A 17009-nucleotide genomic window follows, 5' to 3' on the forward strand; every position below is an offset into this window, starting at 1 on the left:
TATATTTCGATATTTTAAATAAATATATAGAGTGCTGCATGCTCATTTGCATTATCCATATGGATTCTGTTACCTATATGAATTTTGTTATTTATATGGGGTATGTTGTTTCCATGAATTTTGTTATTCATACTGTATTAGCACCTAGGCTTTATATTTGATGACTTATTATTGATACATATTTTCATACATATTCATTTAGATTGTTATTACATGCACATTTATATCTTTGGATTGTTTATTTTAGCTTGTTTTATTTTAGCTTCATACAGCTAATACATTAGAAAGCCTCATATTTAATTTAATTTTATCTTCATTTCCTTTCATTCGTATATCTATTCATTCATTGATGCTTATATTTGCACATTACATGGTTCATATATATATATATATATATATATATATATATATATATATATATATATATATACTTATTTATTAAGTTATTAAATGCAGTATTTTTGACTGTTTTAACAGTGAAGGATTTTAAGCAACGCTGTCACAAAGGATTTTAAAGTTGCGAATTACGTAATTGAATGATTTTTAATCAATTAATTATTCAAACGTTTTGATGATGGCTGCTTGTTTGTATAAAAGGAGGCGAAGTTTTACATTAATTCATGGTATGAGGAAGCGTATCTATCGGATACACGAAAGCGCTTACCGTTAATAAAAGTTGTACTTTTAATAATAGAGAAGTGATTTTTTTCGTGGTGAGTCTGTGGTTTTAGTTTTCTTGCAGTTATTACAATATAAAACATACCTATGCCTTAGTAGATGTGGCACATTGAGCATGTGAAGAGGTGTATTAGTGGGCTTGTCAGATAGTGAACAGATCATGTGATTAGTGCTTAGAAATTCAAGGAAACTGAGGTGAGGGAAAATAGGTAGGGTAGAAAATGTTGATATTGCAGTTAAGAGGTTGGGTGTAAAGAAGGTTCAAAGACAGTTACATATGGCTATAATAAGTTTTATATTAGAAGTACAGAGGTGGGCAGGAGCAGTGCCACAAAATAATAAATGTAGCTGAGAGATGCCATTAAAATTATTCAGACATAGGTGAAGATGGGTTCTGGGATGCAGGATTCTGAAAGAAGAGAAAATAGTTTGATGATATGTGAAACTGAAGAGAACAGTGGCATTTATTCTAGAGATGCATAATAGTTTGTTTTAATGTGTATTTGTTGGGAATTTTCTATGTAGATCTGGCAGGTAGATAATCTGTGACGTGAACTTTGATTCACTTAGTAACTGGGGAACCTACACTGAGCACACAATATGAAGAGTGATTTTGTTTGTGAATCACACAGATTTCCCCCACACTGTGCTCAGTTCACAGTATGGAATGCATTTCTGAATCTTGCTCTTTGTGTAGGTATCCTGTCACTTAATACCTTATGTTTAATCAGAATTGCAATAACATACCAGACTTACAGAACATAAACCCAGACTTACAGAAAGTATACCTGGTCTTCTTAATCGGAGAGTTATACCAAACTTATACATAATGTACCAGACAAACTGTACATACCAAACTTATACATAATGTATCAGACAAACTGTATATACCAAACAAACTATACGCAGCAAGTTTTCTGAGTACCAAACTGAAGGCAAAGTTACAGAGTGTAGCGTACTTTATGAATTATACTCAAGGGATTTAGCAGGCAACGGTGAAGTAGAAAGGAAGTTTGATACACAATGTACAAGCCTGGTAGACAATGTTTAAATCAGAAACACTAAGAAATGTTGTGTACTGTTATTTCTCAGGCAGACTATCGTAGGAGTTACTGAAATTTCCACAGTTCAGTGTTGGAAGCTGGCAAAATACACAAAACTGAAAACACAGTACCTGTAATTAGGTTACATGTATGATTTTATTGAATCGAGAAGGATTTTTAAATCATCGGCTAAAAAGTTTTTTAACAGCAACACCAAAACGTTTAAAACCAAAAATAATTTGCTTCAATGGAGTTGAACTATCTGAGGTAGTAGCTGTGGTGTTGGCACCGTCTGTGCCATCCTTTTGTTGATTATGGGGGACCTCAAAGTTTACATTCCTGGTCTCATTGTGTGCAGACTCCATGTGCTGATTGTGTCTAATTATAACATTCAGTTCCTGAGAAACTGTAGTCTGAAAAGGAAAAAAATGAATATTTGTAAGATCCAAATATCGAAAGACTTATCAACTGTAACAATAAGAAATACACAATCCTAATCCTACACCCTAATAGCCAAATTAAAGTATATTTTTAAAGCAAATGCATACACTGATTCAAACATATTTCTTAAACACTTTTCAGGCACCAAATTATAGACCTTGCCACTAATCATTTGATTCCAACACAGGATTTTCCCCCTTTTTTTTGTTTTTTTTTGTGAAAATTGGACCAAGTAGCTTTTAACCCTTAAAAGAAAAATAAAATAAAATTTTTACTCAAGTCCTGAGAAGCCACATTTAAGTTCAACAATCCACACCACACTTTCAGGATGCCTTAATAGTGCTTTAAGACTTGTACATTGATTATGCTTTCATTTACAGCTGAGATTCCCAATCATATCCTCAGAGTAGGAAGTAAAGTTGTACCTCACCTAGGGGCCGTTTTACTGTTTTCCAGTTATGGTGGGAACATTAGCTGTGCTCTAAAAACAATGGTATAAGAAAGAGCTGAGGAAATGGTTCAACCCCCCCCCCCCCCCCAATTTAGAAGAGCTCCTATGACATTATTAATGAAAACTCTGAAGCAGAGTAGATCATTTTTATCCAAAGGTTTCTGTACAGGATGAATTCACCTGCTGAATGAGATTCCCTGAAGGAGCCTAGGGATTCCACAGAGTGGTGATCTGCTGGTACATAACAATGGTTTTCAGAAAACCCTTCTGGCTGGTTACAGGATAAAGTAGATAGATTGTACTGAGAAAGCATGAACTACATCCATTAAAGTCAACAATAAGTAAATCTATATGTCTAGCTCCATGATGGAAAAAGAAGAAGCCCTTAGCAGGACTCCCATCACCCGAGACTGACTACTGACCCAGGTGCTGTAGGAGCTGGGAGACATAGCAGTCAGAAAACAAAGTAAACCCTGTCCCAGTGGGAGGAAGGGAAGTGGTCCATCCCACTACTGCAATGCCAGTACCTACTGCAGAAGAAGTGGACAGAATGCAGTGTATATTCTAGATACAAGTGTGTGGCTCAGAGAAGACACGTCTGTGAGGGAGCTATCCCAGGGCATGTGAGGGGGGAACATACACACCCACAGAGGAAAAATAGCAGGCTGTCACACAAGCTTACATACCTCTCAACTTCTTGGAGCAAGAAATCTGGACAAAGCCTGAAATAATGGGGGACAAAAGCTCAAAAATTGGAACATACTTTAAATACTGTGCTTATAAAGTTAGAAAGTTACTAGAATAACAGGGTGTGCTAGCATGCATTTTCTGAAGGATATAAAATCTGAAACGTAAACATGTGTCATTATTCGGTGACTTCATTCACTAGTGATTTGTCAGAAAACCATAAATCTTATGTGAAACGCACCAAAAATATGAGGCAAAAATCTGGACATTCTACAAAAATCTAAATAGTTGAGTGCTATGCACAAGCATGCAAGTCATACAATGCAGCAGGGATTAGGGCCATGCCAGCAAAAAGCCATCTGTAAGAGAGGAACCAAAACACTGGCTGCCTGGACGATGCTCTCCTGCATCTGCCTTCATCCATGGGTGAAAGAATGGGCTGAATAATAATGGAAGGGCTGAGTTTTGACAGACAGTGGTTACAAAATATTAATATAGAAAAAATAAACTTCCAACAAGATATGTGCAGTACTTTCTTAACATATACTTTAGTATAAAAGACAGCTGCCTTATGATGTAAGTAGATTCCCTCAAGTCTTTGGTATTTTTCATTACTTTCTACTCTATTTGGCAGAGTGAGCCATTCAGGGTAGACGAGAGTTTCCCAAAAAAGATGATAAAAATGGATGTACCTTCAAAGGTACTAGAATGCTGAGCATTTCAGTTTAATACTACACTAATGGTTTAATGGAACATTAATTACTTCTAAAAACTGCAGCATATTTTTAAGTTACAATTTTATATGTTGTAGAACCCCCTTCAAAAAGGAGGCATGTTTATCAGTACCACAACATGGCAGCTTATGCATTGAAAATATCATAAATTAAAAATTTCTTCTTGCAGACCTGGCACCCCAACCTCTGGTACTTTAAACCCCTTCAAATATTGTGAAGCTGATATCCTACAGCTTCCTGGAGATCAGTAAGTAGCAATCAATGCAGCTATTTATACACACTATGACTTCATGCTGCAGTCACACAGCTGCATACAAACAAAGTCTGCTAGTTGCACAACCGAGAAAGACATGTTGATATACCATTTAAGTAATGTAATGTAAAAAAAAATAATCTTCTATATGATGAAGCTGTAAAAGTGGGAAGCAAAAAATATTAAGTTCATCTCTGGCATGGTTTCTACTCATACCTCTCAACCTCTTAGAGCAAAACATCTGGACAAAGCCTGACAAAATGGAGGGACAGAGGCCCAACAATGGGGACAGATTTTAAATATTGTTCTTTTAAACTTAAAAATTAGCTAGAATAACAGGATGTGTCTTAGCATGCGTTTTTTTGAAGGATATGAAGTCTGAAACACAAATGTATATCATTATTTAGTGACTTCAATCCTAAGATCATCCCAGTGATTTGCCAGAAAATCACAAATTTTATGTGGAACAGATCAGAAATATAAGGCAATAAGGAAATATAAATCTGGACATTCTGCAAAAATCTGATCAGTTGAGAGGTATGTAATTCTACTCCTCTGCAGTGTAACTCTACCACAGATTTGGTTTCCCTATAGCTCACCTTTGTCATGGGCTCTACTTCTGTGTAGCTCCCCTCTAGAATGGACTCTGCTTCAGCTTCTGTGTAGCTCCCCTCTGGAACAGACTCTGCTTCAGCTTCTGTGTAGCTCCACTCTGGCATGGGCTCCACTTCTGCTTCTGTGTAGCTCCCCTCTGGAATGGGCTCCACTTCTGCTTCTGTGTAGCTCCCCTCTGGCATGGGCTCCACTTCTGCTTCTTTGTAGCTCCCCTCTGGCATGGACTCCGCTTCAATTTCTGTGTAGCTCCCCTCTGGAATGGGGTTTGCTTCAGCTTCTGTGTAGCTCCCCTCTGGAACGGACTCTGCTTCAACGTCTGTGTAGCTCCCCTCTGGAACGGTCTCTGCTTCAGCTTCTGTGTAGCTCCCCTCTGGAACAGACTCTGCTGCAGCTTCTGTGTAGCTCCCCTCTGGAATGGGCTTTGCTTCAGCTTCTGTGTAGCTCTCCTCTGGAATGGACTCTGCTTCAGCTTCTATGTAGCTCCCCTCTGTAACAGACTCTGCTTCAGCTTCTGTGTAGCTCCCCTCTGGAATGGACTCTGCTTCAGCTTCGGTGTAGCTCCCCTCTGGCATGAACTCTGCTTCCGCTTCTGTGCAGCTCCCTTCTGGAATGGGCTTTGCTTCAGCTTCTGTGTAATTCCTCTCTGGAATGGAATTTACTTCAGCTTCTGTGTAGCTCCCCTCTGGCAGGGGCTCCACTTCTACTTCTGTGTAGTTCCCCACTGGCATGGGCTCCACTTCTACTTCTGTGTAGTTCCCCTCTGGCATGGGCTCCACTTCTGCTTCTGTGTAGCTCCTCTCTGGCATGGGCTCCACTTCTGCTTCTGTGTAGCTCCTCTCTGGCATGGGATCCACTTCTGTTTCTGTGTAGCTCCCCTCTGGAACAGACTCTGCTTCAGATTCTGTGTAGCTCCCCTCTGTAACAGACTCTGTTTCAGCTTCTGTGTAGCTCCCCTCTGGAACGGACTCTGCTTCAGCTTCTGTGTAGCTCCCCTCTGGAATGGGCTTTGCTTCAGCTTCTGTGTAGCTCTCCTCTGGAATGGACTCTGCTTCAGCATCTGTGTAGCTCCCCTCTGTAACAGACTCTGCTTCAGCTTCTGTGCAGCTCCCCTCAGGCATGGGCTCCACTTCTGCTTCTGTGTAGCTCCCCTCTGGCATGGGCTCCACTTCTGCTTCTGTGTAGCTCCTCTCTGTCCTGGATTCTGCTTCAGTTTCTGTGTAGCTTCCCTCTGTAACAGACTCTGCTTCAGCTTCTGTGTAGCTCCCCTCTGTAACGGACTCTGTTTCAGCTTCTGTGTAGCTCCCCTCTGGCATGAACTCTGCTTCAGCTTCTGTGCAGCTCCCTTCTGGAATGGGCTTTGCTTCAGCTTCTGTGTAATTCCCCTCTGGAATGGAATTTACTTCAGCTTCCGTGTAGCTCCCCTCTGGCATGGGCTCCACTTCTACTTCTGTGTAGTTCCCCTCTGGCATGGGCTCCACATCTACTTCTGTGTACTTCCCCTCTGGCATGGGCTCCACTTCTGCTTCTGTGTAGCTCCTCTCTGGCATGGGCTCCACTTCTGTTTCTGTGTAGCTCCCCTCTGGAACAGACTCTGCTTCAGATTCTGTGTAGCTCCCCTGTTTAACAGACTCTGTTTCAGCTTCTGTGTAGCTCCCCTCTGGAACGGACTCTGCTTCAGCTTCTGTGTAGCTCCCCTCTGGAATGAGCTTTGCTTCAGCTTCTGTGTAGTTCCCCTCTGGAAAGGACTCTGCTTCAGCTTCTGTGCAGCTCCTCTCTGGAACAGGCTCTGCTTCAGCTTCTGTGTAGCTCCCCTTTGGAATGGGCTTTGCTTCAGCTTCTGTGTAGCTCCCCTCTGGAAATTGCTTTGCTTCAGCTTCTGTGTAGCTGCCCTCTGGAACAGACTCTGCTTCAGCTTCTGTGCAGCTCCCCTCTTGAATGGAGTATGCTTCAGCTTCAGTGTAGCTCCCCTCTAGAACGGACTCTGCTTCAGCTTCTGTGTAGCTCCCCTCTGGAATGGACTCTGCTTCAGCTTCTGTGTAGCTCCCCTCTGGCATGGACTCTGCTTCAGCCTCTGTGTAGTTCCCCTCTGGAATGGACTCTACTTGTCTGTCCACTATTGCAGGCATTGCCTTTTCTGTCTCAAAATTGATTTCAACCTGCTAAAAATATCAAAGTGGTACTTAGTAAACTTTTGATATGCTTTATTTTTTTTCAGTATTACTTTAAGTATCAAAATGCAATCACAGAATAGCAGTTTTAACCCTGCACCAATTCCCAACAGAATTCACTCTACTCATCTGCTAACTTGATAAGATGGGCAGATCTAAGGATTCTTTTTAGTCACAATCCAAGGGAAAAGGTACAAACATTACAGAAAGCAATAAGCTGCACAAACAGAGACACTGTTAAGACTTAACTGGCAATAGGGTGGTTCCACTAAGATGTCTGGCAGGTGGACCTTAGAGATATATACTGACTCTAAAAAAAGCTCAGTCAAGAATCCTAAAACTGATGGAGTGGAGACAGCTGTTTGTTCAACTTGCCTAGAGGAACACCAGATCCAGGATCTCTTCCTTGTAACCAGGTACCACTCTCTAATGTCAGGTTTCCATGCCTCTTGTAATAAGCATACCACCTCTGGACAGGACTAATCTGTGAAGGGGGCTGCCAATCATCAATGTGGTGTCAGACTATTGTGGTTTGTGTGCACCATAGGCCACCTTTATGAGTTAAGCAAAGCGTACCAGAATGGAAAGGATAAGGGGCCTTTCAGGGTAATTTTCACTAGAGAAGAGGACCACAACTGCTCTGGCCAAACAGGACAATACTGGGATAAATACTGGGATAAGCCTTGCCTTTTCCATCTTGCTGTCAGCAAACTTTTTGAAGGATGGGAGAGAAAGCATAAAGACACTCTTGATGCCAAGAAATGCAGTCTGCATTCACTGCACATGCTCCCTACATGGCAGTTTGTAGCAGGATTTCTTTACTTAATGCTCATCCAGTGAGATGAACACATCTTTGTTCGAGTCTCCTACTTCTGCACTACAGATGGACTTTCCCGTGCAACTATTACTCCTGCAGGCTACTCAAGTACCTGGTCAGGTGATTTGTCACTGTACTTTCATCACAATGGGTGTGTAGAAGGCTCAGAGGCACAGACCTTGACTACAGACCAGATGCCATGTTATCATTGTCAATGGTAAGACTGGGTGTTCCTTTACTTGATGATATACCATATCACCATGGTACTGTTTGTCACGACTTTATCTGCAAGACAGAAGGACTGATTTGAAATCAGTAGTGCATAAATTATGGCCAGTATCTCTATCTCATATTATGGCTTAATTTCAGCTTGCTGTACCACATTTCCTAAAACTTGTGTGTGCCCCCAAGTGTAATCTAATACATCAACAAAAAGCTGCAAGTGGAATGGGGACAGTAAGTTGTCCCACCCCTCCAAGCAATCTTCTTAAAAAGCTACCACCAGCCATACTCCGAGTCTTTAAAGGCTAAAGGAAGAGGGAAAAGGTGTCAAATCAGTCCAACAGTATTTCAGTGGTCATGGGACTCATTGCCTAAGGTTTGCAATAATGAGTACAAGAGATTATTTAGGGTATGTTTAATTCCATTTTGCAGGGGGGAATACAGCATGAAACCTATCAGCCAGTCCTCCTTTGGAAGATTGTAAGGTGGTCAGTTAAATTAAACAGCAATAAGGGAACTGTGGCAGGTATAGAATAATGACGTGCTTCTAAAAGGTAAAACAAAAGTATTATTCTATCATATCACAGGGACAGTTTAAATATCCTGCCTTGTATGCCTTTCACACACGTCTATAACTTGTGCAAAACAGGGTTACATGAAATAACTAAATAAACAGAGATTTGTGGATATTTAACTCAAGTCTTTCTAGAGTCTGTTTGGCTTAAGTAATAGTGCTATGACAGAAACATGAAGAACACATGGTTCATGTAAACCAGCTGTAATGTAATGCAAACAGCACTGCTTTGTCCTAAACAATGGGGCCTACAGTAAAGTGCAGGTTCCTCTTAAACCACCTACAGATTTGGATGCGATGTGAATGTGTTTCCTGGAGGTACAAGAAGTACACCCAGGTTGCCTTTGACAGATGGGATAGGATGATGAAGGAGTGGCCATGCAGGAGATTTTTAAGTATGCAGATGTTGAGGCTGCTGAATTCTTGAATAGGTCTGTCATCCATGAAATTAAAAGAGAGCCAAAATAAACTCCCTTGCCCAATGGTTCAAGAAGGGCAACTAATAAAAATTAAATGACCTGCCTGTTACTTTTGTGTAGCTGTGCTCCTCCAATGAAAGGAACTGCTTAAAACAGGTGCTTGTGCAGATCCTACACAACAGCCTGTGATCCCACTCAGTAATTTGACAACTGTGTGTTAAAGTGGGTAGCAAGGGACCCATCAAATGTGTACTGTATATTAAGTCTGAGGATCAACTCTGTAAAGAGTTGCCAGCTGTGATTCAAAGAACTGACTAGTAACAATGGCCTTTATCAATGTAGGATAAGCAAATTGGTGGACTCGCTATCCTTCGAAATATCACAGACCATGGCCTCAAGATCTTCTGAAACTTCTAAGGACAGAGACAAAGAGGGAGTACCATAACCTCAGAGATTACAGTGTAATAGATTGATAGTGGGGAACTGAAAACCAGTCCTGAAACATATACTAGCCAAAGGTACAGCAGGGTGGGGAGCAGGTGTTCTCTAGGCTCAACAAGATAATGCTGAGCTGTGGTTCACTGTGCTTGTTAGACTCCTGCTAATCTAACTGAATTTTATTTGTATATTGTACTTGCTTCATCTGTGTTTGAACCTGCTGCACTAGCTGCATTTTGTTATCTGCCATTTTTTTCATCTCTTGTTTTTACCAGACAGCAATGAGATTAAGTTCTGTTGATTTTGGACCTAGTAGCTCTGGCTGCTATTTCTGGTGAGAGAAGGAACGGTCCCAACTGTCTGACTTGGCTGCTGTTTGCCTTGAGTTTTCTTATTAATGGCTGTCGCTCTCTCATTGCTGACTGTCCCCTTTCCCTTTTAGACTGGGTGTTTATGTAGTACATAAGATACTTTCTCATATGGACCAATGGTTTACAGCATAGAGCTGTAATGTACTGAGCTTCTTGGAGTCCTGCTGTGCGAAACAACTTCTGTATGTATGCTGCTCCTTTTTCTCGTAGGTTTTCACCCATATACCAAACTGGATTTTACACATAGCACCACAACTACTAATTTCGTATTGTCGAACTGGAATTATGATGTGCAACATTGTTTTGGCATTTCTCATTTTTCTTGAGTCCTTTACATTAAAACTAAACCTCATCACCTGTTTGATTCTCATGATTTTTAGGATAGTTGAGGAGTCATTCTGCTTAATCTTTGTGGTAGTTCACTCATTATGCAGCCACACACTCTGGTCATGTACTGGTCTCTGTACAACATGCGTTCAGCAACTTGCTCTGTGTTCTTCTGTTGAATGAATGCTTATTTTAGGAACTCTCAGCCAGGCTATGTGGCAATTGCTTCAAGCTTATTGACAGTCATTTAGTTTTATCACTGCTGATGCTACTTGGGAGAGTTGTAAGTGCTTGTTAAATTTAGAGCCTAACATCCCCCACACTACATAAATCAGTAACCAGCCAAACACCTGCTAATAGACTTTTATTAATAATGTATCCACTTTTGAGTTTGTTAAAAAGTATCATTAGCTTACCCACCAAGACCTCATTGAACAAGTCTACCCCACAATAACACTAATATAACACATCTTCATCTGCACCTTCATTCACAACTAGGTGTTATCCCGGCTGCAATCACACATGGTAATGTATTATGAACAGGTGTCTCTATACATAGGTACAATTATGCTCAAAAAGCGACCTTATAGTTAGACACACTGATGCTCTAAACTGCAGGCTGTATATTGATAAAGTCATGGTCATCTGTTTCTCAAACACCAAGATTCAGGATATGACAAGTGCTTTTAGGTCCTTTCAAACCAAGTAAGAGTACACTCTTATTGTCACCCACATTGAGGTGAATAATCTTAGACACTTTACCCTAAGGAAGGGGCAGAAAGATACAGTAGAGCTCTATATGCATATGTCTGAGGCAAGCAAGACATTTGCCTCATGAAGTGTCTTGCCTTCCCCAAGAATGATGCCACAGTTTCAAACAAAGCTAAATGATTTCAACAACTAACTTACTAACTGTTACAATTCTAGGGGAATCCAATCTGTGTCAACAGGGGTTGTGACGAAAGACAAGTCAGACTGCTTTGTCACGGTGGCCTTAAACTTTCTCTCTCTTCCCACAAGGCTTCCATAAATTAGCTAATATATTTTCTGCCCCCCATAGTGTCTTATTTAGGCAGAGTTCATTTCTTAGATATTACAACCCAGTGAATTCTAATCCAGCCTACATTAAAGTGGCTCGCTTTAACGTAGGAGTCTGAACAATAAACTGCCTGGTTTGGGGGATTTCATGACACTTGAACAAGCTTGTATGTGCTGTTACAGAAACTTAGATTCAGTGTTCTGATAATCATTATAACAAGGCACAGTGCCCATCACTACAGACTGTATATAGGTTCAAGTATGTGTTTATATCCACTCAGATATTAATTTGGTACACATTCATGTCAACTGAGTGGAAAAGACAAAAGGAATGTCTGTTCTTTATAGATATATGATCTTTATATTGCAATATGAATGGAAACTGGATTAATATAGTTAAAGGTTAGCGGGGATAGGTAAGTTCTCACTTTCAATCAGTGTAATATGGTGTATATTATGTTTTCAACATGTTACAATGCAGTACAGATTTGAGGAATTTATATTAAAATAATATACCTTACTTCAGTGTCAGATAAGTTAGAATCCACATGATATATACATTATTTGTATAGATATAAATCTAGCAAAAAGTCTGTCACTAATAAACCTGTATACTTGGACAAGGAGGTAAAATTACATCCAGTGGTAGCATCACATTGTGCTCCTTTGGAGTCCCATTAGCAGACAGTGGTCAACCCACTAAAAGTTTCTTTGCTTCAAGACATGTAGAAAAAAAAAACTCTGAAAGACCTTACTCAGTAGAAGATCATATGCACCACATATCTATTTTCACAAAGTATGGCACAGCTACACTTATTTCACTCAGCTAACAGCTGTAGTTATTTCATTTCTATTAACTGGATTACTGGTCCCATACAGGTATGATCTCTGTCCAAGGACAAGGTTTGACTGTGACTGCATATGTCTCTCCTAACATTTGGAAAGCCCATCTCAGATATAAAATAATTCAGGACAGTGATCCTCTCTTCGGACAGTAGGCATCAGTCTCCTGAAGCCTACAGAGGTTCACAAGTATCTGTTTTGTTCTATGAAAGTTCTCTCAGGAGAGTCTTTGCAGATCATGGCAAAATTCTGGCACCACATGTTTAGGTTCATAGGTTCATAGGCAGGTACTAGGCTATATGCCCAAAGGCATTTATAAGCCTAGCCAGAATGTGCTGGCTTTTACCGCCCCCTTAGATTAGTTCCCTGTGCCTCTGTCCAGCAGAGCCACTGAAGTGATCCCCGGGGTAAACTTTCTGTTTCCCTTCTACTCGTCAAGGATTCTTTTGAAGAGTGTTAGCGAGGAGCTCTGCCTAATGTAGACTGGAATCTTGGTCCAAAGCATAGGAAGCCTCTGGGACAGGAATCTATCCCTCCAGCATGTCCTATTTATTGCTGTGGTGAGGTTTAGGTCCCTAGAGCGTGTGGCTCGAGGGGATAAGGTTTTCTTTAGGTGGAGCATGTCCATCAATTCTGGGTTGGACATGGCCTTGTATGTGAGGCAGAGATCACCTCCGAGTAGGCGGTATGCAACCGAGTACAGCTGGAGTTTCTTCAGTCGAGCTGCATAGGGCATCTGTTTGAGGCCAGTGATCCTCTTGGTGAGTTACTTCTGTGGTCTTTCCAGCTGTTGCAGGTGTCTTGTAAGGTACATCCCAAATGGGGCGTTGTACTCTATGATGGGTCTGATGAGTGATGAGTAGAGGGGCACAATGACCTCTTTTGATCTGGATGCAAACTCTTTTGTGATTAGGTGGGCCACACAGAAGGATTTTCTAACCACTTTGGCAATGTGATTATCAAAGTTGAGATTACTATCTACTTGGGTCCCCAGATCCCTTATTACGTCTTCCTTATTTAAGGAACTACCACCTATGTGGTAGTTTGTGGGTACTTTGTTTTTTCCAAAGGGGATGACTATGCACTTTTTGGCATTTAGCTTGAGGCCATGATTTTGACACCAGGTATCCGTCTCAGTGAGACCCTTTGGGAGGATGGCTGTGTCAGCCGGAGAGTCAGTTATAGCCCCTAGTTTGCAGTCGTCTGCGAACTTGGTCAGCCATAGTCCTCCTGTGCTTGCCTGCACCTCTGAAAAGTATATGCTGGACAGGAGGGGTCCTAGGACTGAGCTCTGGGGAATGTTGTTTAATCAACAAACAGGGACAAAGCTTTGAATCTCCCTTCAGGACATCCCAGGACGGACACGTCTTTTTGCATAGTACATACCAGTCTAATAACTAGGCAAGTGATCTTAGATGCTTCACAGCTTGCAACCACAAAGCGAAAACTCCGTCAGGATCTTGAAATGGAGCTTTGAGACTTCAAGATAAATAAACCTAGAACTCCTATGCTCCTGTTGTAAATAAGATGCCCTCTAAAGCCAGATATACAACACCTGACAAAGGCGCCCATGGAGAAATTTATAAACAGTGCACTCTCTATAAGTAAAAATAGGTTAACACAGGAAAAAACATGTTCACAACTACTTAAAAAGTTCAGTAACAGAGGCACAGAAATACAGATTAATGTGAGAAGAAGGTACTCTTTAAAAAAAAATCATGCTGGGAAATCAGTGAAACTTTAAACTGTGGGACACTAGCTGAGCTCAAATCCTCAATACCATGAAAACAAACTGAGAATGGTTCATATGCCTTCTTTTATAGCTGCTCCCTCAACATCAAGAACTCAGAAAAAAATGGACTCGGCTGAAAGCTCATATGTAGAATAAACCACCCTCCTGAATGAAATCCTTTCATTGTTTACTCCACTGATACAAATGCCTAAACCTGTCCTTTCTCAGCAGAGTAAAAAACCTCACTATTGTAACCACAGCACATAATTCAATCAATGAATTTTTATTTCTTCTCTTGTAACACCATTGTGTAGCAACTTTACTGTCCGTCTGTCTTTATGTTTGAATTAATAGTCTGATTTGTTCCTAATTGTTAATTGTACACCTATGCTAAGCCAGAAAATGATCCAGATGGATGTTATTAGCCTAGTTAGCAAAAATAAACACATTAAAAAATCTCCTGAAAAAGAAGGGTTTCCAAAGGGAGCTAATTATTTACTGGTACATGAAAGCACATGTAGAAAGCAATCTGCTAGATCCACTGACCTCCCAACAGGCTACAGAATGATCTAAAAGAACAAACATAATGAAGTATTAAGACTACAGTGAGTAAAATTACACTGTGTTACATAGCTATCAAAGTCAAAAGAAACTAAACTGCAATAAAATCTTTGCAGTGGTTCCTTAACTTTTAGAGAAGATAGAGGTAACTTCTTCTCTGGGAGCTCCTCCAAGTCTTTTGGAACTTCCAGTACCTTCCACTCACTGCTCAGTGAAATGAAACATTCTAAGTAAAAAAGTACAGTAACTTACCTGTGCCTTCAAAGGCTGAGGACTGCTACGTACCAGTGCCGAGTATTACATTTTATGTTTAACAGAAATTTTTTATATGAATCACTTTAAAAGTGCTGTTTTTTAAGATGTTAACCTATCCATAGGAACAACCTCCCAAAAAAAGAAACATTTATCAGCACCACTATCTTGCAGCTTAGGCTGTTATAATGTTCACTACAATGTGTTCCACCTTGCAGGATGAGCTCCCCAGCATCTGCTACAACATGCATCATAATCTGGTTCTACAGCTGATATGCTACAGTTACTTGTAGATCCATGTATGGCAAATAAGGTCACCAAGTAAATATATTACACACTTCATGCTACAGCCATGCCATTTATACACAAAACCATGTATAAACATCTAAACTATTACCGGTCATGTAACTCTCTACAGGTTTTTTATGTACTTCTGGTCATATAAAACAAAAACCAGGTCTTCCATACTGATACAGCTATAACAATAGAAGGAAGATTAAAAAATATTACCTCCCACACTGTTTCTATTGCATCTGCTCTTCTTTCTACTGTAGGAGCCATCTTCTTCTTATCTCTGTTAGCAAGTAGGACATCATCATGTAGGAAGAGTGCTTGTGCCTTCGCTGTTTTCTTATTTAGTCCTTCACCAGTGAACTTCTGCCCATCAATTTCAACCTGTTAAAATACCAAAGTAATATCTGGTAAACTTCAAAAATCATACATCATTTATTTATACAACTTATGTTTAGGGGAGAACCAAGGTGGTATGCATACTGTCTAGACATACTTTTGGCAGGACCCCAGGTACCTTTCATTTCCACGTCAGTAATGGAATTTACTTGTCTTCTATTCATTTACACCTAAATGCAACACCCTGAATCTTTTAAAAGGTTGGTGGACACTCCACCAGGTCTGTTGTAATCCCACAGTGATTGAAATTAAACTGTGCAATTTATTCTGAACTCCCTTCTCAAACACTGTAAATAGGCATACATGTAAACAAATGTATTTTGTCTGTTTGATTAAAATCTTTATTCTAGTGTTTTACTGCTTGAACAGCTATTTCTTTTAAACATATTTCAGTGTTCAACTATCATTTCAATCTGTGTTGGAATTTTCATGTTGTCTACAACCTGTGTGTGCGAAAATCTTGTAACGAATTATGCTTGTCACTTTTCATACTGTATCAAAACAAAACGATTTATATTATTACCAAATGTCATCTAATGGATGTATGGAGCATTTCTCCTCAAGGTATGACTGAAAATGGGCCACACCAACCCAAAATTTCCCAGTAAACAAATAAAAACAAGTACCTAAACCTAAATTATATAGTTGTGTTTGAGGTTCAGCATATGCAACTGCTTTATAATAAATGTATTCCCATTCATTGCCAGACAAATGAAGGAAGAATGACGTTTCATCAGCATATTACCATAGAACCAGTCTAAACTTGCTACTTTGTTACAGCTTGAAGACCTAAATTGTGTTCCCGCCCTGCAGCTCAGAAGTGCACTCACTCACATCCTGCAACAGGAGCTGCATGCAGGTGAATATACATTGCAGGAAGGTTCTGAGCATGCCTGTCTGCTAGGCAAGTTATATCCTTAAGTAATAATTTGCCAGGGCAAATATGGATGCAACGTGAATCAGATCCTTGAAAAGAGGGTACAAGATAGTGGGCATAAATAAGTTTAGATTCTTTAGAGGAGCAAAAAACTTCTACTGTTTGTATTTGCAAAAGGCAGACAAGAGAGACAAATGTATACAGAGAAACTGAAGGATGAGGGTTACAACCAGATATGGGGGAAGCATTCTGGAAAGGGAAGCTTATCCTTCACCCAAGCTTAAAATTAACAGAGTGCATGGGTGGTACAGTTGCAAAGCCACCCTCCCTGCTGTCTTACACTGCTTGGTTCTTCAGGTAGTTTCCCAGCTTGGAAGCCTTTTGTCTGCAGTCTGTCTTGTCCTCCATGTTTCCCCACTGATTTTCACCTAATGCAGTGGTTCTCCCACATCCGAAGGACATGTCATAGGAGAAATTACAATCCTTACAACTGTCCCATAGGTGGCATGCTATGCATAAATCAAGAGTTTGTGTACAGTGGCATATTGATGTCTTATCCAGAATTAGTATCCCAGCATTTGCTCAATAAGCACCAGGACAGACTCCAACTGCTCCACAACCCTGCAGGGGATAAATAATTTATCTGAGAATAGACTCCAAAACATATGGAAAGAACAAAGGTGCTCAAAAAATCCAAACTCCATAAAAACACCACTCACAGGAAATGTAAAGAAATCCACAACTGATTTACCTCTTTCCTTCCAGTAAAAAGAACTTT

The 17009-nt window shown here is 40.2% G+C and overlaps 1 protein-coding gene across 6 annotated transcripts in view; it reads right to left on the bottom strand.

Annotated features, from left to right (window-relative positions):
* Positions 1-1858: 1858 nt before the first annotated feature.
* Positions 1859-17009, bottom strand: part of LOC122811791 — a 188738-nt gene continuing 173587 nt past the window's right edge. For 5 of the 6 annotated variants that reach the window (XM_044083896.1, XM_044083860.1, XM_044083906.1 and 2 more), the window contains 3 exons: positions 15175-15339; positions 4887-7061; positions 1859-2134 (listed from right to left, as the gene is read on the bottom strand). In XM_044083896.1, the coding sequence (XP_043939831.1) occupies positions 1904-2134; positions 4887-7061; positions 15175-15339 (2571 nt within the window). In that variant the 3' untranslated portion in view covers positions 1859-1903. The remainder of the gene's footprint in view (positions 2135-4886; positions 7062-15174; positions 15340-17009) is intronic. The other variant, XM_044083868.1, reaches the window with a different exon arrangement.

Source organism: Protopterus annectens, chromosome 1.part1, assembly GCF_019279795.1.
Source record: "Protopterus annectens isolate FY-2018-M chromosome 1.part1, PAN1.0, whole genome shotgun sequence".
In the NCBI taxonomy this organism is placed as follows: domain Eukaryota; kingdom Metazoa; phylum Chordata; order Ceratodontiformes; family Protopteridae; genus Protopterus; species Protopterus annectens.